General features: G+C 38.5%; 1 protein-coding gene across 1 annotated transcript in view; it reads left to right on the forward strand.

Annotated features, from left to right (window-relative positions):
- thada (THADA armadillo repeat containing) overlaps nucleotides 1-24991 on the forward strand; it is a 124233-nt gene that overhangs the window by 193 nt on the left and 99049 nt on the right. Inside the window, exons 2-20 of the mRNA XM_052151733.1 lie at nucleotides 636-739; nucleotides 840-946; nucleotides 1504-1637; nucleotides 1881-2029; nucleotides 2134-2166; nucleotides 2276-2324; nucleotides 2449-2642; nucleotides 3582-3676; nucleotides 3848-4071; nucleotides 6955-7658; nucleotides 8661-8815; nucleotides 9416-9571; nucleotides 9700-9795; nucleotides 10253-10376; nucleotides 10474-10619; nucleotides 18643-18874; nucleotides 20198-20333; nucleotides 22355-22491; nucleotides 24035-24169. Of these exons, the coding sequence (XP_052007693.1) occupies nucleotides 667-739; nucleotides 840-946; nucleotides 1504-1637; nucleotides 1881-2029; nucleotides 2134-2166; nucleotides 2276-2324; nucleotides 2449-2642; nucleotides 3582-3676; nucleotides 3848-4071; nucleotides 6955-7658; nucleotides 8661-8815; nucleotides 9416-9571; nucleotides 9700-9795; nucleotides 10253-10376; nucleotides 10474-10619; nucleotides 18643-18874; nucleotides 20198-20333; nucleotides 22355-22491; nucleotides 24035-24169 (3079 nt within the window). The 5' untranslated portion in view covers nucleotides 636-666. The remainder of the gene's footprint in view (nucleotides 1-635; nucleotides 740-839; nucleotides 947-1503; nucleotides 1638-1880; nucleotides 2030-2133; nucleotides 2167-2275; nucleotides 2325-2448; nucleotides 2643-3581; nucleotides 3677-3847; nucleotides 4072-6954; nucleotides 7659-8660; nucleotides 8816-9415; nucleotides 9572-9699; nucleotides 9796-10252; nucleotides 10377-10473; nucleotides 10620-18642; nucleotides 18875-20197; nucleotides 20334-22354; nucleotides 22492-24034; nucleotides 24170-24991) is intronic.

Consider the following 24991-nt stretch of genomic DNA (forward strand, 5'->3'; position numbering starts at 1 on the left):
TGCAAGAAACATTGAAGTGAATGACACTAGCTAACCGGTCCACACAAACGTATAAAAACAGTTTATAAACCGAACACTAGTTTATACAGTATATACACGGAACTGTAGTTTATACAGTTTATGAACGGAACTGTAGTTCATACAGTCTGTAAATTTGCTATAATGTATGCTGTCCCAAGATTTGTCTTTCCCCTCTGGGTGGTAGATCTTTTAGTGTCATGGCACTGAAACTGTGGACCTCACTCCTTTTGAATATCGGTCAAGTTTTCTACATTTCTGCTTTCAAGCTTTTTTTTTCCCATTATATTTTTTTGTGCCAACCTTTATTTGTAATTTTTTTTTTTTTTTGTAAGATTAGCTCCTTATGGCTGGTTTCTAAGTTGTCATTCAATTGTTATGTTTTCTTTCTTTAGTTATGTTTTCATTCTATTATAAAGTGACCATGAGCTGTAGGAAATGCACTTAATAAATAAAACATCATTATTGTTATTATTATTATGCCTTTATGATTTGGACTGTAGTTTCTGCAGTTTTTTTAGATTCATGTTTATATGTTAAATATTTAAGCAACTAGATTGGTCAGTTGTTGTCTATGATGTTTTGATGAACAATTGATTTATTATCCTCATGTGCAGTTATTGTTGATGGCTTAGATATTACCGTAACATGGTTGTGAAGAAGAAAGCTCCTAAAGTCGAGGCAGTGGCCCTGGATGGTGTCAAGCTGAAGAGCCTGAGAGGTGAGCATCAGTGTTATTGACTCCGTTGTTTGTACTTTAGCAGCACATGTAGTTTCCTCTAACATTTCTTTCTCTTTTTCTCTTGCATGCTTTCGCTCAGATGCCCTGTCTGTGGCAGGGGATATTGGATCCACACAACTCGCTCAGGTGCTGAAGGACAGTTTATCCTCCTCTGACCCTGTAGAGCAGATCCAGTTAGTCTCTAAGGTGTGTCTATATACTTGCATCAAATTGAGACCTATAATGGGATCAAGACTGCTTGAGGAAGCATTCTTCATACTGGACATTTCTGAAGTATCTAGAGAACGTTTTATGTAGGTTGTTATTTACAAGGGGAAGTGTACCTATATCTCAGTTCCTTTGACTGGTTACCATTACTGTTAAGCTTTTCATTATTTATAATCACTTTTTTGCCTTTACTAGTGCATTATAAATGGTCCTGCGGTGTCTCAAATACATTTTCAAAAGTACAAATATTCCATGTGGTTTCAAATTATATGAGGTCATAAAAGACAGATGTTTATTAATTATTAAAGTACTTTTTATCAGCCAAATGCTGTTTAAAACAGCAGGACATAAGAACTTTTCAGAAGTATGTCATGTCAACTTCTTACTAAAGGTCCATAAAATCCTTAAAGATGATGATAAATTGATATTTGAATGCAGCCTGTAAGCTTTTGAGCAGTTATATTACATATTGATTTGAATGTGACAAAAAAAAAAAGAATGATGTTGATATATGATACTGTATGTTGACTATGTAGGCTGGTTCTATGTTGGAGCAGTTAAAAAAGGACGAGTCCCCTTTCGATCCTTTACTGCAGGCCTGCCTGAACACACTAGCATTCATACACACCAACCTGCCAGCCAAGAACCCATTGAAGAGAGCCGTAGCAAGGTTTGAAATATTTCCTAATCCTATATAGTGAGTTACTTCTGACTTTTTATGAGGATGTATCTTGTTGGCCTGGTTCATTATACTGTAGTGTACAACACATTTGTTTCTGTATTCACACATTGTTTTGGCTGGAGGTTGCCAAGTGGCTTATATCGGACGTTCCTACTGCTGGATGTCCTAATGTCACTGTAGCATCATTGTACATTTATGTATTACCTTATTTCTTTTTCATCTCCACCATAGTGCACTAAGTAGTGGCCCAGACTGGCTTCAGGAGCAGACGGTTGCATGTCTGTCAGAGTGCCTGTCTTCATCTCTCTCCTCTGGAAGCATAGATCAGTACTCTCACCTAACAGATTGCATCACTTCCTGTCTGGATGGCTTCCCAATTGGTATGTCAAAGTGTTGTAATTTATATTCATATTTGTTTAGATTATACACTAACATCTGTCTGATATTATGACAATGTTTTTAAATCATTATCCTTGGTTTACAGGTGAGAAATGCATTCATCGTTTGATAACAGAAGGTTTGTATGCCTCGAGGCTCCACTTGTATTGGCTTTGTATTTTCTCAATTCATACAACAGTCCCAACATTTAATGTTTGCAAGTTCAATCTGTGATTTTCTTCTCATAGTCCTCCAGTTTTTCCAGAGGGCCTTGAGTTATTATGTGGAGAAGAATAGGTATACTGCCTTCTGCTCTCTTTCTAATTCCTAAATTGTGCTGTATAAGCAGAATTGCTGAAATGTTTACATCAATTCCTAATATGAGTTTTAGAATCATCAAAAATTATTGTTTACGCTACAGTGGTCTGGCTGGTCGTCACGTTGCTCAGGCTCAGTTGATGCATTCTTGTCTAGCGGTTGTGAAGACCTCAATGCTGGTGGTCCAAAGATCTCAAGAGCCCATTAGTGCTGCACTACTTTCAACTTCAAGTCAATGTGATCTACAGCAAACGCTCAGTGGACTGCTGAACTGCTATACATGTATCTTGACTGACGGTATGGTGAAGACCACTGTGTTTACATATAGGTTGACATTCTGAAGTGCTTCCAAAACATTTCTCTATTTTCTTGAGCAAGCCGATGTGTATGAAACACCAAAATCTGGCAAAGGGGAAGGAGGGGAGTGTTTAGGAAATAATCAATAAAACAGCATTTATTTTTGCAGTTCTCTTTGGTGATGATAGTGGCACATAAATTACTCTTTAAAGCAACAGTTCACCCAAAAATGAAAATTCTCTCATCATTTACTCACTTTCATGGCATCCCAGATGTGTTTGACTGACTTTCTTCTGCTGAACACAAATTAAGATTTTTAAAAGAATATCTCAGCTCTGTAGGCCCATACCATGCAAGTGAATGGTGGCTAAATCTTTGAAGCTACAAAAGATAAAGGCAGCATAAATGTAATCCATATGACTGTTTCTCAACCACACCTATCTAAGTTCATCAGAAGACATGGATTAAACAACTGGGGTCTTATGAATAACTCGTATCCTGCATTTATGTGATTTTTGGAGCTTGAAAGATCTGGTCACCATTCAATTGCATTGTATGGACCTACAAAGCTGAGGTATTCTAATAAAAAGGAACTGTCCCTTTAATTACTTTACATTAAATGTACAAAAACTTTTGTACAAAAGTTGACATGTCCAACCACTTTAACAAACAATGTGTTGAAAGTGACAGAAAGTGTAACCAATAGTGTGACACTGGGCTGGGGATAAAGCAATTGTGGGAGTGTGTGGTATAACGTTTAGTTACAATAGTGCTGCAGGAATTAATCCTATTACACACTAGTTTTGTCTAATTTTTACTAACTTTATGAAAGCAGTTTAGGGGGATTTCAAACATAATGTTTATAATGCATGTAATAATCACTTGCAAAAATTGAAATCCTTCCTCAAATGACTTTCTATTTCGTTTTTCCCTATCCAGAGGAGTTTGTTCAGTCAGTCCAGAGCATTGCTGGTATGGCTGTTGTTTTGCTCATCAGATCTGTTATGGGGAATGGTGATGATGTGTCTGTCTTGGTGAGTGATCATACATAATTACTAATTCCCCTTCCCACAAGTTTGGAGCTAACATTGTAATCTGTGTTTTAACATTATTCAGTTTTAATAAACTTTAGTTGCAATTCTTTTTCAGTTGTGGTTCAATTCAAGCTGAGAAAATATGCTATTATGAGTGATATGTAATCTTAGGTTGCAGGTCTCCTGCAGTGTACAGTGGGGACAGGCAATACTGCCCCTGAGTGGTTGAGCCAGAGCTGTGCAGGACTGTTTGAAAGCGGCAGGCCAGCAGCAGTAGCTCTGTATCTGAGTCATGGAGCTCTGGCTATGCTCAGCTGGAAAGGAAGGACTCTCGGCCCACAGGCAGAGAAACTGCTACTGCTCATACCTGAAGTGCTCCTGTCTTTAGATATAAGGTATTCAAGGATACTTATCCAAAAACACCAATACACTTAGATAAAAGTAGTAGGCTATATTCAGGGGATTTACAATAAAAACACCTAACAGCCAGTATCTAGACTTGTTTTGTCTCTGGATCTAAGCTACACAACATTTACATTTTAGGGCCTAGTCAAGATGTTGACTATTCTGTCAACTCAACCAAAGGTGCCTGGCTTAAAATTTTGGTTTTGATTATTATTTTTAATAATAATACAATTAAAATTGGTGAAATGCGTATATGAAGATGAAAGCCAAAATATTAAATCCCATGGATAAGTATTAATGGAATAATCCCTACAATTACCAGTTACTTACAATTAGCAAAACTACAGGTGGCAACATCATTAATTTATTTTTATTACATGGTGATAGGTAGGTCTATTATGCTGCAAAAATTCTACATTTGACTTATTAAGTGTATATGACACTTACACTGTTACCCTAGTTTCCCAGCTATTGTTCAATCTGGCCTCTAACAGAGAGGTTGATGGCGTCCTGTCCTCCATTGTACTCACTCTTGATGTTTTATGATTTCTTGTACATCCTACCTGACATGTATATATTGGCACTGGTTTTAACTGCCGCAATAACACAGACAGACTCCAGTTTGTCCTTTTTACTTCAACGCAGAAAGACATTCTGTTTTATCAACATTTCCTGAAAACACAGTTAGTTCAGAATTTCAATCGCAGTTGCTAAAATCAATGGATTTTTCTGCACCCCTTGTTGCATCATATGCCAAAGACACAGCATTGGCATTTTGTGTTGTTTTTCAAAAGTTGAGTTGAGTGCCTGTAACTCCTGAAGCATTAATGATATCTTAATATCCATTTTGTGTTCTCATTTCTAAGGCCCTATATGGTTAAATGTCAAAGATATGGTACTCTTAGTGTGGCTCCATGATTAAATTATCAAATTGTACTTATTTTCAATGGGCAAAAATTGGTACATTTGATCCTTTTTCAATGTGGGTGTCATGAATGAGACCCACATTGTTTTTCTATTTTTGTTTTAATTGTTTTTCTAGTTTTTCTGGTCCATCAAAAGAAAGGTCTAAAGTGATTTATACTTCCGGTGTTATAGGCGTTTCAACTTTGGAAATACAACACAAAAAGTTTTGCTCCAAATCATGGGGAAAAATTTTAATTTTGACCACCCTATAAAAGAATGGATTACTTGGTAAATCTTGATGTATCCATGGGATTTAATATATATATTTTTTGTTTGTTTGTTTTACACTTTACTTTAAAAAGATGCAGTAACACTTTATAATAAGGTTCCATTTGTTAACATTAGTTAATGCATTAGGTATCATGAACTAACAATGAACAATATATATTTTTTACAGTATTTTTAATCTTTGTTAATGTTAGTTAATAAAAATACAATTGTTCATTGTTAGTTCATAGTGTATTAATGAATGTTAACATGTACAGCCTTTGATTTTATAAATGTATTACTATGTTGAAATTGACATTAAACAATGTTATAAATTATAAATGCTGTAAAAGTATTTGTACATCTGTGAAAGTTTTTTGTTCGTTCATGTTGAATAATGCTGTTGAAGGGTTAGTTCACCCAAAAATGATTACCCATAATTGACTCGCCCTCAAGCCATCCTAGGTGTATATGACTTTCTTCTTTCATCCAAACTCTATCAGATTTTGGATGTTGTGGTGGCGTAGTGGGCTAAAGCACATAACTGTTAATCAGAAGGTCGCTGGTTCGATCCGACACAGCCACCACAATTGTGTCCTTGAGCAAGATACTTAACTCCAGGTTGCTCCAGGTGGATTGTCCCTGTAATAAGTGCACTCTAAGTCGCTTTGAATAAAAGCGTCTGCCAAATGCATAAATGTAAAATGTAAAAAATATCCTGGCTCTTCTAAGCTTTATAATGGGAGAGAATGGTTCCTTAGATTTTGAAGCCCAAAAAAGCACATCCATCCATCAAAAAAAATTATCCATAAGGCTCCAGGGGGGTTAATAAAGGCCTTCTGGAGATGTCATACGCCGGAACTCGACTCTCATGAACGTGCGGATGGCCATTACAGGAAGCCAGTGATTATAGTTTATAAAGTTATAAATATGGATGTTTTTCTTACAAAAAGAGCCAGGATATTTTTTTACATAACTCTGTGTTTGGCTGAAAGAAGAAAGTCATACACAGCTAGGATGACTTGAGGGTCAGTAAATTTGGGGATAATTTAAATTTTTGGGGAATTAACCCTTTAACTAATGTCAACAAATGGAACCTTATTAAGTATTACCAAATGATTTTATGAAATGAAATCACATTTAAATACACATTTATAAAAACGTGTTTTAAAAACAGTTTTATTATAAACCAGGCCATCATTTACTTGCCCGTTTGCCAATGCCATGCAAAGAAATCTTTGGAAGAATCATAAAACACAGCTCTTGCCATGCAATGAGAGTACATAGTGACCACCACTTTAAAGCTAAAAAAACAAAAACACAATACAAATATTTCTCATGACTTTGGTTTCATGTACCACATCTTCTGAATCCCAAGTAAGGAACAGGACAAAATTTAAATCGTTATTAAAATGATAATCTCCACTAAATGGCCCGACAATATCAAAATGGCATTGCTTGGTGTAGTAATTTGTAAATGAAGTTGAATTCTGGAGGAGGGTAAGATTATCAGAGAATAAAGATTTAAATTTGGGTCTGTTCCTCACCTCATATGGGCTCAAAAGGCTTGGATTCTATCGAAAGAGTACAGTCTATAAGTGCTGCATTAACATCACTTTTACTGTTTTTGATTAATTTTAAAGTTAATCAACCTGGAGTAGCAATTAAACATTACTCATTAACATTAATCTGTCTTTCAGAGTGAAGGAGTCCAGCACGGTGATGGTAGTAGCTCGAGTTTTGACTCTTTGGAGTGGCGCTGCGGTTGACTGCGTCCAGGTGGACACCTGCCCCACTCTCCTTCGCCTCTCTCTGGTTGGAGACTCTCCTCTAACCACACGCCTCCATCACCACATCTACACCTACTGGGAGCACCCGCTGGATGGGGTCCGTCACCAAACACGCTCTCTTTTTCAAAACCTCCTTGTTCTCCACCAGCATTGCAGTGATTACAAGTCCAATCCCATCAGTGACCCTTACATCACCCAGCTCACCCGGAACCTTCTAGCACTGGAGTGGCACATGAAAGGGAAGTATGGTACTTTAGCCTGTCTGGTGGAGCATTTAGAAGCGGAGTATCTTCTAAAGCTTGATGCTGGTCTGCCATCCAGACTGCTGGTTCTGATGGGGGATCAGACAGTAGCACCTTACGCCAGTGATCTGCTGGAGAAGCTGTTTGTGAGTCACAAGGCTCAGCTGTGTGCCCGCTTTGGGGATGGGCATACCTGGTTGGATGGGTGGCATGAGACTTGGGTTTCTCCTCTGCTGCAGATACTGTGCACAGCCCGACTGGATCAAACCACATATATACTAGACTACTTCCTACCAAAGCTGTTACGCTGCAACCCCTCCAGCCTTAGTCACATGGTACAGGCACTGCAGGAGATGCCATCTTGCAAAGAGGGTAAGTAAAAAAGTCTCAAATTATGCTGTGCACCTATGAATTTTCAAAGCGTAATATTGTCTCAAATGGCGCAATGTTTTTTACAACATGGAAGCATTTGCTGTTTTTCAACTGATGGAAGTGACTGCTAACTTAAGTGTGTTAGCCAACTCAGTCCCACACAAAAAGTGTGCATATTTACAAATATGTGGGAGATGGTTAAGCATAACTGTCACATTTTATTGTTTATACAATGCTTTACTGGTATTTGAAAGATATTGAACATTTTTGTGAAATATTCTTTCATTTACTGAAGAAAGGAGTATCCTGGACATTAGTCAGGGTAGATGTCATATTTAAAGGGATAAATCACCCAAAAATGAAAATTCTGTCGTTATTAACTCTAATAACCCTCATGTTGTTCCAAACTCTCTCATCATTTGCTCACCCTCATTCCATCCCAGATTTGTTTGACTTTCTTCTGCGGAACACAAACAGATATTTTTAAAAGTATATCTCAGCTCTGTAGGTCCAAACAATGCATGGTGACCAAACCATTCAATCTCCAAAAATCACATTAAAAGCATCATAAAAGGAATCCATAAGACTCCAGTGGTTTAATCCATGTCTTCTGAAGCGATATGATAAATGTGGGTGAGAAACAGATTAATATTTAGGTCCTCTTTTATAATAAATCTCCACTTTCACTTACACATTGTGAAAGTGGAGTTTTATTTTTTGTAAAAAAAAGTTTTGAAATATTGATCTGTTTTATCGCCCAAAATGATTGTGTTGCTTCAGAATATTTCGATTTAAACACTGAAGTCAAATTAATTATTTTTATGCTGCCTTTATGTGATTTCTGGACCTGCAAATATCTGGTCACCATTCACTTGCATTGAAAAAACCTTCGGAAATATTCTTCTAAAAACTATTCCTTTTAAATAAAATATGGTTTCATCCCTGACTAAGGTCTATTGTATAGTATTTACTTTTAAAGTGCTAAGTGTGTTTGTTTCTCAGGGTTAGCTGGTAGCAGAGGTGCACTGGGTGCTCTGATGACGTGTCTGCGTGCTGCCAGAGCTCAGGGTGTTCTCAAGTCTATAGAGGAGGAGTTGTGGGGCACCCTGGTACCCCTACCGCTTATGCAACTGGCACTGGTGCACAAACATGATCAGGTGAACAGGAGCCACTTTTTAAAGCTACATTTTCCTGAACTTACTGAATAATAATCAATAATTAATGAATTATAAATGTCTAACATGTTATTAGTGTTTGCTAAGGCAAGCATCGTTATAGCTGTTGTTCATTCTTGGGGTTAGTATATTAACAAACCTAACCCTAAATATTAACCTTCGATTCATAACTTGCACAGTTTGTACTTCTGACATGAATGGCAACTCAAATCATGTGTCTTGTTGAGGAGAGGTGTGCCATTACTTTTCTAAGTTATCAGATGTACAAGTTTCGTCTGACAAATGATAAAACAGGTGAAAAAATCACATAGACTTACATTGATGTAGAGCCCAAGCCATTTATATGATATCATATAGTCTTGGGCTCTTTTGACTTGGAACAGTAAGCAACTACCTAGCAACCACCCAGAACACCATAGCAACTGCATAGCATTGTTTAAAAAACAACAACACTCGACACACACTGGCAACCATGCTAAACATCCTAGCATCATAGCAGCAACATTGGTAAGCACCACGTTTCCTCCAGAAAATGTACAAATCTAGTTTTCTCTTACTGTCGTTTTGTGTGTGTGAAATCAGGTGCGAATGGATGCTCTGGGTTTGGTATGTGAGAGTCATCGCAGCACAGAAACTCTCTCCAGACAGGAAATGGAGCTGATCCGCCACTTCCTGCCCTTTAATCTGAATACCCAATCACCAGGAGTAAGGCAGCAGACGGTCAGTCTGTTAAAGAAGGTATGAATCGATGTCAACAGCTTTTCTCTGACACTCTTTTATGACATTGAAATGTGTTGTCTCAAGACTGGCCAGTGGACCTTGTAAATGTGATCTGATTGGCTCCTGTGTGTTTTGTTATGTGTCAGCTCTTGTGTAGGGTGAAGGATAGTGCTCAGCTACTGCACAAAAGAATGGATCATCATCGGAACGACAACGATCAACAAGTCCTCAACATGTACCAGGTACAGTCTCACCTCTCCCTAGGGCTGAAAAATTAGACCAATTCTTTGCAGTTAGTCCACAGTATGTAGAAGTGGTGAACCAGAGTTAAGGTTAATCACATATTCTGCTTCAAATCTGCTTTAATTTCTTTCAAAGAATGTGTTTTTTTTTATTTTTTTTATTCTATTTTGTTTTTACGGTTTCATTTAAAAAAATTTTAGTAAAATAATCAGTTGAGGAATCAACAGAACATTGACAAAGAGTTGATTAACACTTAGAATAAGAATGACATTTGGTGTTGGGTTCTTTTGACTTGTCCAGTAAGCAATCACTTGTCCAATGTGCAATGTATTGCTAAAAACTTTTCAGAACACCATAGTGACGCCCTGGCGACTTTCAAAATCATCCTGGAATTGTGGTGGTCAGTTTTGCATTTGCAGGCACTGCTCACATTTGTTTATGCATGTGTTTAATCAGGAGTTCCTGTGCTGGTTCTGTGAGACCCTGTTCCAGGTGCTTCACCCAGGAGCCTCGTTCTCCAGGTGTCTGATGGCTCTGCACCTGCTGGGGCTAATCGCTGAACATTTCACCTTCAACACTGGTATTTCCCAGTCTCTCCTATAAAAAAAACTGCACACACAAACCTGATGTATCATTTGCATATAAATATTGCCCATTTGTTTACCCTTTTCTTTCAGGCTCTGTTGGTTTTACTCTTGGTGAGTCAGTGAGTGAATCTCATGCTCAAGCTGTGCTGTGCTGTCTCGCGAGCAACTTTCTAGAGGTGAAAGAGCTTGCCTGCAACCTCTTACAAAAACTGCCCCCCACAGCAGTGCGACTCCAGGTCAGTGTGAAGATTTTGGTATTCCATTCCAATTACATTTGTGAAAACAAAATCATATATTGTGTTTGGATGTTTCTTAACTAGCAAGACCATACTGGTCGACCAGCTTGACCAGCATCAAACTAGGTTTAAACCTGCCTAGGTTACAGATGTGCTTGAGCAAAGTCTTTTTAGCAAGTCAGTCCACTCTGCCCCCATCTTTGCAATGCTCCCGGGCAGCTATTTTTCTATGTAAACATGTGGCATGTAAGTGCGGCTCATATCTACTTGAATGGAGGAAGACCTTAATCTCCAAAACGATTGGTTAATATTACGATCAAAAAACATATTTCAAATCAGCAGTTTAATCTGACAACACTGGTATCATATATTGTGCTTCTTTACCTCAGATTAAAATTTTCCTGGCTTGAATAGCTAATGCGCATGCGTGTTCTTGAATTGATTGGCAGGCGACGTCTGTATCCACAAGGTGATTGGTTCTTTTACCTGTAAGATGGGACTTTTTTCAACATCTGTTGATTATTGGGTGTTTCAATTCTCCCATTCATTTTAACAAAAGTGGCCTGTCTCTGCTATTTAGTCTAAAATAATAATACTGGCTTGAGTACCAGTGTATTAAGAAATGACCGCAATAATTCATCATGAGTACACTAATTGCACATTTGTGGCATAATGTTGATTACCACTAACAATTATTTGGACTTGTCCCTCCTATTCTTTAAAAAAAGCAAAAATCAAGGCACTTACAATGGAAGTGAATGGGGCAAATGTTTTGAGGGCTTAAAGGCAAAAATGTAAAGCTTATAATTTTATAAAAGCACTTGCATTGATTCTTCTGATAAAACTTGTGTATTGCTTGAGCTGTAAAGCTGTGAAAATCAAAATGGGTTTACAGCATTACATCCTCATGACAACGACGTTGTAATATTAGATTTAACTTTACACAGAAAAGGTTTGTAAGAGATTTTATAACACTAAAATCATATTAACAGGCATAATGTTTACGTCTTGTGGCTATACTTTTGAAACAGTGAGTGTTTTAACATTTACAAATGATCTCTATTCACTTCCATTGTAAATACCTCACTGTACCCAGATTTTTGCTTTTTTTAAAGAAAAGGAGGGACAAGTAAAAATGATTTTTGTGGTAATCAGCATTTTTCCACAAATGCTGTTTACTGAGTTTAACTTGTATTGAGCCCGGAATATTCCTTTAATTGCTGACCCTGATAACAATACATCAACTTTTTGAGGACCTAAAAAGGGGCCACATTTAAAATTCTTTGATTGGTTACGGTGTCATTTTCAGCAGTACCTTGCAGTTCTGATTCATCAGACAGCAGTTTGCACCAACACTGTTTATGATGACTTTCAGTGTGAGGCAGCAATGAACATGAGCTACTGTTTCATCGTGATATTTTGTCTTTGTTCTTTTAGCCTTGATATTTAAGCAGGAGCAGCGATATTTATAATGATTGCATTTGTTTATAACATTGTATTGTGTTGTGAAAAAGTGTTTTTTCTGTTTTTGTGTATATATGCTGATTGCTCAGCTTCTGTTCTCTTGCTTACTGCTCCGCGCTTTTGCTCTATCGCTTTTATATTGTCATATTTTATCTCCTTTTATCAACTCATTTTAACTAATTTTAACTTAAACAAATCAGCACAGTGCTCAAAAGCTTGGACTACTACTACAAAAAAAAAAAAAGCAGAATTCTTTTATCCGACCAGCCTCCCACTGAAAGTTTTCATTCAGGGGAAGGGAAAACACAACTGCCTACATTCAAAAGGATAAGAGAAAATGCCTCTTCTGGAATCTACTAGCTGCACTAACTGCCACAGACTTTTACAAGGATTGCAGTTCTTGAAACAAAGTTATTTATAGGACCACCAAACCAGACGGAACACACAACAGAGCTTCGTCATGGACGCCCTCAGCATACAGCCGGTGAGTCCCATGAATCTAGTGCTCCTCGACAGGCCTTACTGAGTGTAGAGAAACAAACCGATCGACTTACAAATCGATGGCAAAAACAGGGAGCGAGACCAAAAGGCACTCTCTACCCCAGATACGGCTCTGACAAGGATTGCAAACACTGGTTTCCTACCACCGCCTATACAACTTGAGAACAGATTTGAAGTATTAATGAATGAGGAATCTCCAAATGTGATGAATGTGATCGAACACAGACTGAATCAGCCAGTAGCTAACACTGATGTGAACTGGCGCTCAAGGTCGAGCAGACAGCGGCATTCAGCTCAGAGCGCAGCCGGGCCCAGGACTCTGATAGTGGGTGACTCCATAATCAGAAACATTAGCAGCAGGGATACAACTACATGCTGCCTTCCACAAGCAACAACCTCGGATGTAAACAGGGAACTTCAGAACATTCTGATGAAACATAAGACTGCAAATCGACTCATCATTCATGTGGGGAAGAATGATATTCATAAAGAGCAGTCAGAACTCCTTAAAAAGGATTTCAATGAACTTTTTGAAACACTTAAAAGACTGAAAGTTCAAACATTCATCAGTGGACCACTTCCAGCAAGAGGAACAAACAGGTTTTCACGGTTGCTTGGGCTTAATACATGGCTGCAAAAAACCTGCAATATAAAAGGAGTGAACTTCATTGACAACTTCAATCTTTTCTGGAGTCAGAGGCAACTGTTTCGACAGGATGGCCACCACCCAAACAAACTTGGTTCAAGAGTGCTAAAGGACAATATCTACTTCTCCCTCAATCATCCTTCTGCAGTGTGTGCCAATCCACTCAATCTGAATGGCACACACACACCTGGACACAGTATGAATGACCACAGGACTTCACTTCAGCACCTGAATGGACATGCAGTTGACAAATCACACAAGGACAATGATAACACCACTCAGCCACAACAATTTCTGCTCATGGACACAATCTCATCTGAGCCCTGCCCACAAAGTTCACCACAGACAGACTGTGACATATTAGAACTGCTCCAAGATTCAGCACCCAAGGACGACTTTCTGGAAAACATCCAGGGAAACCAGGACAGCATATTACAGCCCTTCTCACCAGACACGTTATCCCTCTCTCCAGCATCTCCACATCTGTGTTTCTCAGAGAAAATCGAAGAACTGGTGTATGCTGGAACCAAACTATCCCACTCTTTTGCTGCAAGCCCCCAGATATCAAGCAAAAAACGTCAGGCCCCTCAAGCACCTGCGGACCCAGCTCGCCCTCCCCCTCCTCCTGTGAGAGCTCTTCGACCTCTGCCACAACGCCAGGGCTCAGACCCTCCTCCATCTGCTCGAGGTGAACCAAAAACAACTGATACCAGCTCTCAGTGATATGTGTTGTGTCCCCGCTATGATAACAGTAACTTTCTCAAATGTTTACCTGTATCAATCTCTATTGCTGTTTGATTACGTCATAGAACGTCTAAGGCCTTCAAAAGCCGTACAGCAAACCCATCTAATCTGGTGCCTATTACACGCCAAACTAAGATTGCTGTGGGGACAAAAACTGTTAAGTTAGCACTTTTAAACATCCGCTCACTTAAAAATAAATCACTTCTAGTCAATGACTTAATAAGCACATACAACCTGGATTTTATATTTCTAAATGAAACTTGGCTAGAAGACAGCTGTAGTGCAACAGTCCTAAATGAAACATCCCCTCCTAACTTTACTTATTTGAGTGTCTGCAGAGAAGGTAGACGAGGTGGGGGTTTAGCTGCTCTTTTTAAAGATGTCTATCAATGTAAGCAAATATCATTTGGGAATTACCCGTCTTTCGAATATCTGGGTAGTGTGTTAAAAGGTGCTCCACGCATTTTACTTATCATTATTTACAGGCCTCCAAAATACTCTCCAGCCTTTGCTGAGGACATTACAGAACTGTTATCAACAATTACCTCAGAGTTTGACTGTTTTGCCATTGCTGGAGACTTTAACATTCACATAGATAATGCAGAAAACAATATGACAAAATAAATCATAACTGTTTCAAAAACTTTTGATCTGACTCAGCATGTACATGGACCCACACACAATCATGGACACACTCTAGATTTACTTATCAGTAAGGGTCTAAACATTTCATCGATTGTTATTAAGGATGTAGCACTGTCTGATCATTTCTGTGTTTTCTTTGATATATTGATCTCTCCTGCCATTGAAGCTAGATCTGTGTCTGTCAAGAAGAGATGCTTAAATGAGAACACTAGTGTACTATTTATGAAGACTATATCTATAACATCAAGTATATCTGCTGACTCTGTTGATTTTCTCCTTGATTCTTTTAACTCAAAAGTTAAAAGTGTAATTGATGATATTGCTCCTGTGAAAGTCAGGAAGAAGAGTGGCAGACAAAAAGCACCTTGGAGAAACTCAACAGCAGTGCAAAATATAAAAAGACAATGTAGAAAAGCAGAGCGCATGTGGAGGAAGACAAAACTTGTAGTCCATCATAACATCTACAAAGACAGCATCCATGCTTTTAATATGGAACTAGGCAAAGCTAGACAGACTTTCTTCTCGAATATTATAAACAGCAACTTAAACAACACACGCACTCTTTTTGCGACTGTAGAGAGACTGACAAACCCCCCAAGCCAGATTCCCAGTGAAATGCTCTCAGACTGCAAGTGCAGTGAGTTTGCTTCTTTCTTCTCTGAAAAAATCAATAATATCAGAAAGGAGATCAGCACATCCTTGAGTTGTGCTGGGGTCAGACAAATCAAACCACAACCTGAGAATTAGTTACTATGTCTGATTTCAAAGAAATTGATGGCAAAATTTTGGAAGAAACCGTACAGCACCTTAAAACATCAACCTGCGCCCTTGATGCACTTCCCACATCTTTTTTCAAAAGTGTGTTCAACTGTTTAGAAGCATATCTCCTAGAAGTGATAAACTCTTCACTTCTCTCTGGGAGTTTTCCAAACTCTCTGAAAACTGCAGTTGTCAAGCCCCTCTTGAAAAAGAGCAATCTGTATAAGACCATATTAAGCAACTATAGACCGATCTCAAATCTTCCTTTCATAGGCAAGATCATTGAAAAAGTTTTCTTCAATCAGCTGAACAAATTCTTGAACTCAAATGGATACTTTGACAATTTTCAATCTGGTCCGATCGCATCACAGCACAGAGACAGCGCTCATATAGATAATAAACGATATTCGCTTAAATACTGATACAGGCAAATTATCAGTACTGGTACTACTCGACCTCAGTGCTGCATTTGACACTGTTGATCACAACATACTTCTTGACAGGCTGGAAAACTGGGTGGGGCTTTCTGGGATGGTCCTAAAATGGTTCAGGTCATACTTAGAAGGGAGAGGTTATTATGTGAGTATAGGAGACCATAAGTCTGAGTGGACGTCCATGACATGCGGAGTCCCTCAAGGCTCAATTCTTGCGCCACTCCTGTTCAACCTGTATATGCTCCCAATGAGCCAAATAATGAGAAAGAACCAAATTGCTTACCACAGCTATGCAGACGACACACAGATCTACTTAGCCCTATCACCTAATGATTACAGCCCCATTGACTACCTGTGCCAATGCATTGATGAAGTTAACAGTTGGATGTGCCAAAACTTTCTTCAGTTAAACAAAGACAAAACTGAAGTCATTGTGTTTGGAAACAAAGATGACGTTCTCAAGGTGAATGCATACCTTGACACTAGGGGTCAAACAACTAAAAATCATGTCAGGAATCTTGGTGTGTCTCTAGAGTCAGACCTTAGTTTCAGTAGTCATGTCAAAGCAATAACTAAATCAGCATACTATCATCTGAAAAACATTGCAAGAATTAGATGCTTTGTTTCCAGTCAAGACCTAGAGAAACTTGTGCATGCTTTCATCACCAGCAGGGTGGATTATTGTAATGGACTCCTCACTGGCCTTCCCAAAAAGACCATAAGACAGTTGCAGCTCATACAGAACGCTGCTGCCAGGATTCTGAGCAGAACCAGAAAATATGAACATATCACACCAGTCCTCAGGTCTTTACACTGGCTCCCAGTTACATTAAGGATTGATTTTAAAACATTATTACTGGTATATAAATCACTCAATGGGCTAGGACCTCAATATATTGCAGATATGCTCACTGAATATAAACCCAACAGATCACTCAGATCATTAGGATCACATCAGCTAGAAATACCAAGGGTTCACTCTAAGCAAGGAGAGTCTGCTTTTAGCTATTACGCCAGCCGCAGCTGGAACCAGCTTCCAGAAGAGATCAGATGTGCTCCTACAGTAGTCACATTCAAATCCAGACTCAAAACACATCTGTTTAGCTGTGCATTTACTGAATGAGCACTGTGCCACTGTGTGTCCGACTGTTTGTACTGTATTTTATTTTATTTTATTCTAAACTGTTTCAATTATTCTTATTTTTTTATTCTTATTTTAATCTCTTCTATGTAAAGCACTTTGAATTACCATTGTGTATGAAATGTGGTATATAAATAAACTTGCCTTGCCTTGCCTATATCTCATACTAAATTGTTTTTAAATATAAAAACAACATAAAACAAAGGCAATCTGAGTAAACACAAAATACAGTTTTTAAATGATAATGTTATTTATTGAAGCAAAAAAGCAATCCAATTCCAGCTGGGCCTGTTTGGCCAAGTATTGGAATTTTTTTTTCCCCCTTAGTTACTAAATCCCCAAATCTATGAAACTCATAATTGGGGTTCAGCTGGCCTGATTACTGCCAGCCCTGTTCAGTAAAAGCAAAAAGTTGGCTAAAAGGTCTCACCCAGTAACACACTATGCCAAGGTCAAAATAAATTTCAGAAATGATGAGGAAAACGTTGATCACTCTGGGAAGGGTCACAAAGCTTTTTCAAAGGCTCTGGGACTCCAAATAACCCCAGTGAGAGCATTGTCTCCAAATGGAGAAAACTTGGCACAGTAGTGAACCTTCCCAGAAGTGGCCGACCTTCCAAAATTCTTTCAAGAGCACAGCGACAACTCATTCAGAAAGTCTCAAAAAAGTCAAGGACAACATCCAAGGAACTGCAGGCCTCTCTTGCATCAGTAAAGGTCACTGTTCATGACTCCACTATCAGAAAGACACTGACCAAAAATGGCAGTCATGTAAGGGTGGTAAGGCAAAAACAACTGCTAACACAGAAGAACGTTAAGGCTCCTCTGAATTTGGCTAAAACACACCTTGATGATACTCAAACCTTTTGGGAGAATGTTCTGTGGACTGATGAGTCGAAAGTGGAACTGTTTGGACGGGTTCTTTTACTTCTGGTGTAAATCAAACACAGAATTCCACAAAAAGAACATCATACCTACGGTCAAGCATGGTGGTGGTAGTATGATGTGTGGGGTTGCTTTGCTGCTTCAGGGCCAGGTTGACTTGCAATAAATTAGGGAAACATGAATTCTGCTCTCTACCAGAAAATCGTAAAGGAGAACCTCCGGTCATCCAAAGCATTGGAGAAAGTCCACCCCTGAATGTCTCAAAAGAAGCATAACTTATGTTTTGGAATATCCTAATCAAAGTCCTGACTTGAACCCTATTGAGATGCCGTGGCTGGACCTTAAATGGGTAGTTCATGCTTGAAAACCCTCCAATGTAGCTCAACTAAAGCAGGTCTGCCAAGAAGAGTTAGCCAAAATTTCACCACAGCGTTGTGAAAGACTGATCTCCAGCTATCGGAAGTGTTTGGTTGCAGTTGTTGCTGCTAAAGGTGCCGCAAAAAGCTATTAAGTTCATGGGGGCAGTTTGTTTTTCACATGGGTGGTATAGGTGTTGGATAACTTTTTTTTCCATCAATAAAAAAAGTATTGTGTTTACACAGGTTGCCTTTGTTTTATGTTATATCTCGTTTGAAGATCTAAAACAATTTAGTATGGAAAAATACACAAAAATAGAAGAAATCCAATACTTTTTCACATCACTGTATTTCATAATGCAATCACAGTTTTTGTCAATATAATAACAATAGGATTTTTTGATCAAATTGTGCAGCCCTATATGAGCACTTGTCCTTCTCTGTTTAGGAGCCGGAGAGACTGCAGAATTTGCTGCAGGTGGCTCTGGATCTCAGCACCAGCACTAAACCCTTTGACAGCGTAACTGCTGCTCACCTTCTCAACCTGCTGCTCCATCAGCAGGGCCTCCAGGACGCTTTACACAGCTGTATGCAGAAGCAAGAAGCCCTGCTCCAGCCACCAGCACTGATCCAGTCAGAGACATCTGAAGCTTCTATACTGGAGCAGAACACACTTGCAGGTGTAGTAGTGTTAAGATGACCACTGCTCACAACTACTACTTGTGATACTAGGGATAGTTCACCCGGTTTAAATATATAGTGCCGTTACGTTACATACTTTAGAGTGTTTGACTTTTGGTGTTTCTCATACCCAATAGCAGCGCATAATCGGGGGGAGAGAGAGATTTGGCAAATTTTGTAACACCAGTGTGACCTCGAATAATAATGTGTAGGGCCATATGGTGTCTTTGATGTGGAAAACGCAGACAGAACCACAGAATTCAATCATAAAAATTGAACTTACAGTAAAATGTGGAATTTCAAAGAATTTGCCATATTTTGGGATGAGATGAATTGATAATTTGACAGTTAAACAAATTCAAACCGCAATACGGCCCGGTGTGATTAAACCGTCAAAGGCTGTGGTGTTTTCAGAGTGCTTTGCATAAACTGCTTCTCTGGTGATTCTTTGAGGTCTTGGCTTAAGAGCATTTCAGTATTTCATTTCAAATGGGGGAGCTTTAATAAAAACTACCATCAAAATAACACAAAAGAACTCAAAGGTCTTCGCCAAAAATAAAAGCAAATTTAGTCACAGTCTGGATCCCTGAAATGAATTGGTCCAAAGGAATGAGAACTATGAAACATGCTGGTTATTTTAAAGGAAGAGTTCATCCAAAAATATAAAATTCTCATAATTTATTCAAACTCATGCCATCCCAGATTTCTTATGACTTTCTTCTGCTGAACACAAACAAAGATTTTTAGAAGAATAAATCAGCTCTGTAGGTCCAAACAATGCAAGTGAATGGTGACCACAACTTTCAAGCTCTAAACAACACATAAAGGCATCATAAAAGTAATCCATAAGACTCCAGTTGTTAAATATATGTCTTCAGAAGCGATATGATGGGTGTGTGTTTTTTTTTTTTTTAAATTTAAGTTATTTTTTTACTATAAATCTCCAATTTCACTTTCATATTCTGAAAGTGAAAGTGGAGATTTATGGTTAAAACAGATTTAAATATTGATTTGTTTCTCACCCAAAGTGATTGCACTGTTTCAGAAGATATCTACTGTCTTACTGTCCACTGGAGTCACACGGATTACTATTATTCTGCCTTTTATGTGATTTTTGGACCCTCAAAGTTCTGGCCATCATTCACTTGCATTGTATGGACCTACAGAGCTGAGATGTTTTTCCACAAATCTTGCTTTGTGTTCAGCAGAATAAATAAAGTCATACACATTTGGGATGGAATGAGGGTGAGGAAATGAGAGAAATTTTATTTTTGTTTTAATTGTATTTGTATAAGATAAGGTTTTTATTTGCATTGTTTCAGTGGTGCATTGGCTGATGGTTTGTCTGAAGGAAGAGATTCGGAAGGCTGAGTCGTCTCTTCTGCGGGCCGCTGCCTCCTGTCCTTTATATGGCAGAGCTCACTGTATCACTGCAGTCCTGCAACAGCTCAACACTGGGTACCCACACAAACACAACAACCTTTAATCTTCTACTTGCGTTCTTCCCTAATAATTCTAGTATTACAAAAACAGTATGCCAATGAAGTAGGGTCTCTGAATCCTCAGTATTCATAAAATAGTAAGCGAGAAATACCCGGATGACCTATTACGGCCACAGAGATTCTGAAGTGCACATCTACTGGACACTGTGCTATCCCATGATGCCATTGAGAGTGGAGGAGACATCACATTCAAAATGCTTAATTTAAGAAAACAACTGAGAACAGTGAGTCGAGCGGCTCTTTTAAAATGTTAATTATAAATAAATACCACCAATGGTGTTCCTTATGATAAAGTTGTGCTTGTTTAACAAAATCAGATTCGGGACAGTGCCCACGTCTGGAATGTATTCATACTGCTCACCTGCATACCTAAAGTACATACTTTTAAACTGGCTGAGAAGTCCGTTCTTCGTCAATAGCAGTACAGTACTCTATTTTGGACGCAAGGTTTGCAACAGTCTGTAGGTTTTGGCATGCTTTTCACTGATGTATGTGCGTGCATGTTTGCGCGTGTGTGTGTGTGTATATATACACTCACCTAAAGGATTATTAGGAACACTTGTTCAATTTCTCATTAATGCAATTATCTTATCAACCAATCACATGGCAGTTGCTTCAATGCATTTAGGGGTGTGGTCCTGGTCAAGACAATCTCCTGAACTCCAAACTGAATGTCAGAATGGGAAAGAAAGGTGATTTAAGCAATTTTGAGCATGGCATGGTTGTTGGTGCCAGACGGGCCGGTCTGAGTATTTCACAATCTCCTCAGTTACTGGGATTTTCACGCACAACCATTTCTAGGGTTTACAAAGAATGGTGTGAAAAGGAAAAACATTCAGTATGCGGCAGTCCTGTGGGCGAAAATGCCTTGTTGATGCTAGAGGTCAGAGGAGAATGGGCCGACTGATTCAAGCTAATAGAAGAGCAACTTTGCCTGAAATAACCACTCGTTACAACCGAGGTATGCAGCAAAGCATTTGTGAAGCCACAACACGCACAACCTTGAGGTGGATGGGCTGCAACAGCAGAAGACCCCACCGGGTACCACTCATCTCCACTACAAATAGGAAAAAGAGGCTACAGTTTGCAAGAGCTCACCAAAATTGGACAGTTGAAGACTGGAAAAATGTTGCCTGGTCTGAGTCTCGATTTCTGTTGAGACATTCAGATGGTAGAGTCAGAATTTGGCGTAAACAGAATGAGAACATGGATCCATCATGCCTTGTTACCACTGTGCAGGCTGGTGGTGGTGGTGTAATGGTGTGGGGGATGTTTTCTTGGCACACTTTAGGCCCCTTAGTGCCAATTGGGCATCGTTTAAATGCCACGGCCTACCTGAGCATTGTTTCTGACCATGTCCATCCCTTTATGGCCACCATGGATCCATCCTCTGATGGCTACTTCCAGCAGGATAATGCACCATGTCACAAAGCTCGAATCATTTCAAATTGGTTTCTTGAACATGACAATGAGTTCACTGTACTAAAATGGCCCCCACAGTCACCAGATCTCAACCCAATAGAGCATCTTTGGGATGTGGTGGAACGGGAGCTTTGTGCCCTGGATGTGCATCCCACAAATCTCCATCCACTGCAAGATGCTATCCTATCAATATGGGCCAACATTTCTAAAGAATGCTTTCAGCACCTTGTTAAATCAATGCCACGTAGAATTAAGGCAGTTCTGAAGGCGAAAGGGGGTCAAACACAGTAATAGTATGGTGTTCCTAATAATCCTTTAGGTGAGTGTGTGTGTGTGTGTATATATATATATATATATATATATATATATATATATATATATATATAGATAGATAGATAGATAGATAGATAGATAGATAGATAGATAGATATATATATATATATATATATATATATATATATATATATATATATATATATATATATATATATATATATATAGATAGATAGATAGATATATAGATGTGATTTTTATTAGGGATGTGTGTGTATTTAGATCACTGGTGCTGCTGTCTCAGTGGAGGGTTGTCGTGTCAGAGCTCATAGCTCTGTGCTACATGATGTCTGATGTCGTGTCGCCTGTGGTTCAGAGCTCTTCCCCTGAGGGCCTCATTCCCATGGATACAGAGTCTGGTAAGTCAAGACATTTTTATTTGTATAGAGCTTTTCAAAACACACATAATTTAAAAGCAGCTTTACAGAAAATGATGCTTTAACAGAAAAAGAAGCTGTAATATTTGTAATGTAGACCCCCAGTGAGCAGGCTAAAGGTGGCTGTGGCAAGGAACACAAAACTCCATAAGATGTTGGTTAATGGAGAAAAATATCTTTGGGGGAAACCAGAGACCTCTGCTGTTAAATGTATAGTCCCTCCTAAAAATGAAAACTCTGTCATCTTTTACTCAGCCTAATGTCGTTACAAACTTCTATGATGGATGTTCTTCCTTTACACAAAATATGCTATGCAGAATGTCAGCCTCAGTCACCATTCACTTTCATTGTATGGAAGAAATTATGCAATAGAAGTAAATGGTGACTGAGACTAACATACAGCCTAACACTTCTTTTTGTGTGTTCACGGAAATAAGGCATATGGGTTTGTAACCACATGATGGTTAATAATGACAGAATTTTAACTTTTCTATTCCTTTAAAGGTTCCCTCAGTAATTATTTTTCCCTCATTTAATATGTTTTTCTTCTAAAGAAATGAATAGTAATTTTGAAATATATGTATGAAATCATGACCATTCATTTTAGATGAAGAGTTAAATCAGCAATTTATAAAAGCTCTTGTATTCTACATGGAGCAGGGGCGCCTCATGTGGGCAGACATGTTAGAATCACATGACCAGCCGAATGCTACTTTCTTAATCTCAGTAACCACCCTGTTATTGGACACTTTCATTCATTGATTAAAATGAATCCTGGCTTACTGTGTAGTGAATTTATACAATGGAATTGGTAACTGAAAACTGCTGTTTGAATGATGCAGCATCCAGGCCACTAGGTGTCAGTGTAAGCCAATGTAAGCCACTTTGAAAACAAATGAGTGAGTGCTCCTTTAAAGGAATAGTTCCACCCCAAAAATTAAAATCACTTACTCGCCCTTATGTTGTCTCAAACTCGCATGTCAAACTTTTTTCTTCTTCTGTGGAACACAAACAGAGATATGATGTGAGTCTATCCTTACAATGCATGTCAATGGGGACCAACTCTTCCGATCTCCAAAAAGGACATAAAGGCTGCATAAAGTTAATACATACGTCTCGAGTAAGAGACCAAATTGTACTGTAACTCGCTTTTCACTATAAATCTTGCCATCTGCAGTCTCTGTGGCCTGATCGTGATGTGAAGCTCCATTACACTTCCTTGCGTTTGACGCATGCATGGAGCATTCTGCATATGCGTCAAGCCCATGTAAGTGTTTTCACACAAAAACGATCATATCACTTTAGAAGACATGGATGAAACCACTTGAGTCGGATAGATTAACTTTATATTGCATTTAAGTCATTTTTGAGGCTTGGAAGTGTTAGACCCCATTGGTTTGCATTGTATGTATTTTCACATCTTGTTTCCATCAACTCTTGTTGGTGCTCCACATAATAATTTATAAGTGAACTATTCCTTTATTACTATGTGAAAATGTGTGACAGTATCTTTGTACTTACACAGAGACCTCTGCTGGCCTGCAGAGAATCCTGCAGGAGATCCAGCCTCATGACACCAATGACTTTTTCACCAGTGCCAGAGAGCTTGACTCCAATGAGAGCAAGCAGAAGGAGGATAAACAAAAATCCAGCAACAATGGTACAAACACAGTCACCTATCACCGGTTGCAGTTCTCCAACCTCACCAACTCTTACCGTAGTATTAGGATCATAAAGCTCCTTTTGAGACTTGAAAATGTTGTATATAAATCCAGAAGTATCCTTGGGTTATTACAGCACTCATATTTGTTATTACGGCACACATAGCTAATTATTGAAATTTACAGTAGACAATAGAGAAATAATCTGACACCAAGCAGTAAACTAGAGCCTAATTTTGTAAACAGTGTTAATGACACATGCTTTTAGTGGAGACCAATTTGTTCTTTTTACTGGCAGCGAACTGCCACTCCTGTCCAGTGTCGACATGAGGTAACTAGTTTTTACAACTTGACACACTAATGTAGAATTCAACTGCTATGTGGTCACATGTACATATACTGGCTAATATATAAAAACATCAAATGTATTCCTATTTATGATACATCATATTTATTATGTAATGGTTTGCCTCCAAGTTCCAAAAGAAAATGATAAAAATAAATAAATCAAATGAGATGAAGTAACTTTTATTTGTTAATTATTTAATTCACTGTATTGTCAAAAAAAGAAAGAAAATTTGCATTGCCGTCATGGTGAATTTACTACAAAAACTTTTATTTTTTTTTATTGAATTTCCAGATAAAATAACTATATTATGATATTTAGATTTACCTTAATATAAAATGACCCATACCGTGACATATGATATTGGTCATACCACCAACACCTTGTGGACAAAGCCATCATTATATTTAATAATATGGGCGTGAGGTTTGCGGTAATACATATTCTGTCCACGAGAGGCCGATGTTTCATCAGT

Source organism: Xyrauchen texanus, chromosome 20 (genome assembly GCF_025860055.1).
Source record: "Xyrauchen texanus isolate HMW12.3.18 chromosome 20, RBS_HiC_50CHRs, whole genome shotgun sequence".
Lineage (NCBI taxonomy): Eukaryota > Metazoa > Chordata > Actinopteri > Cypriniformes > Catostomidae > Xyrauchen > Xyrauchen texanus.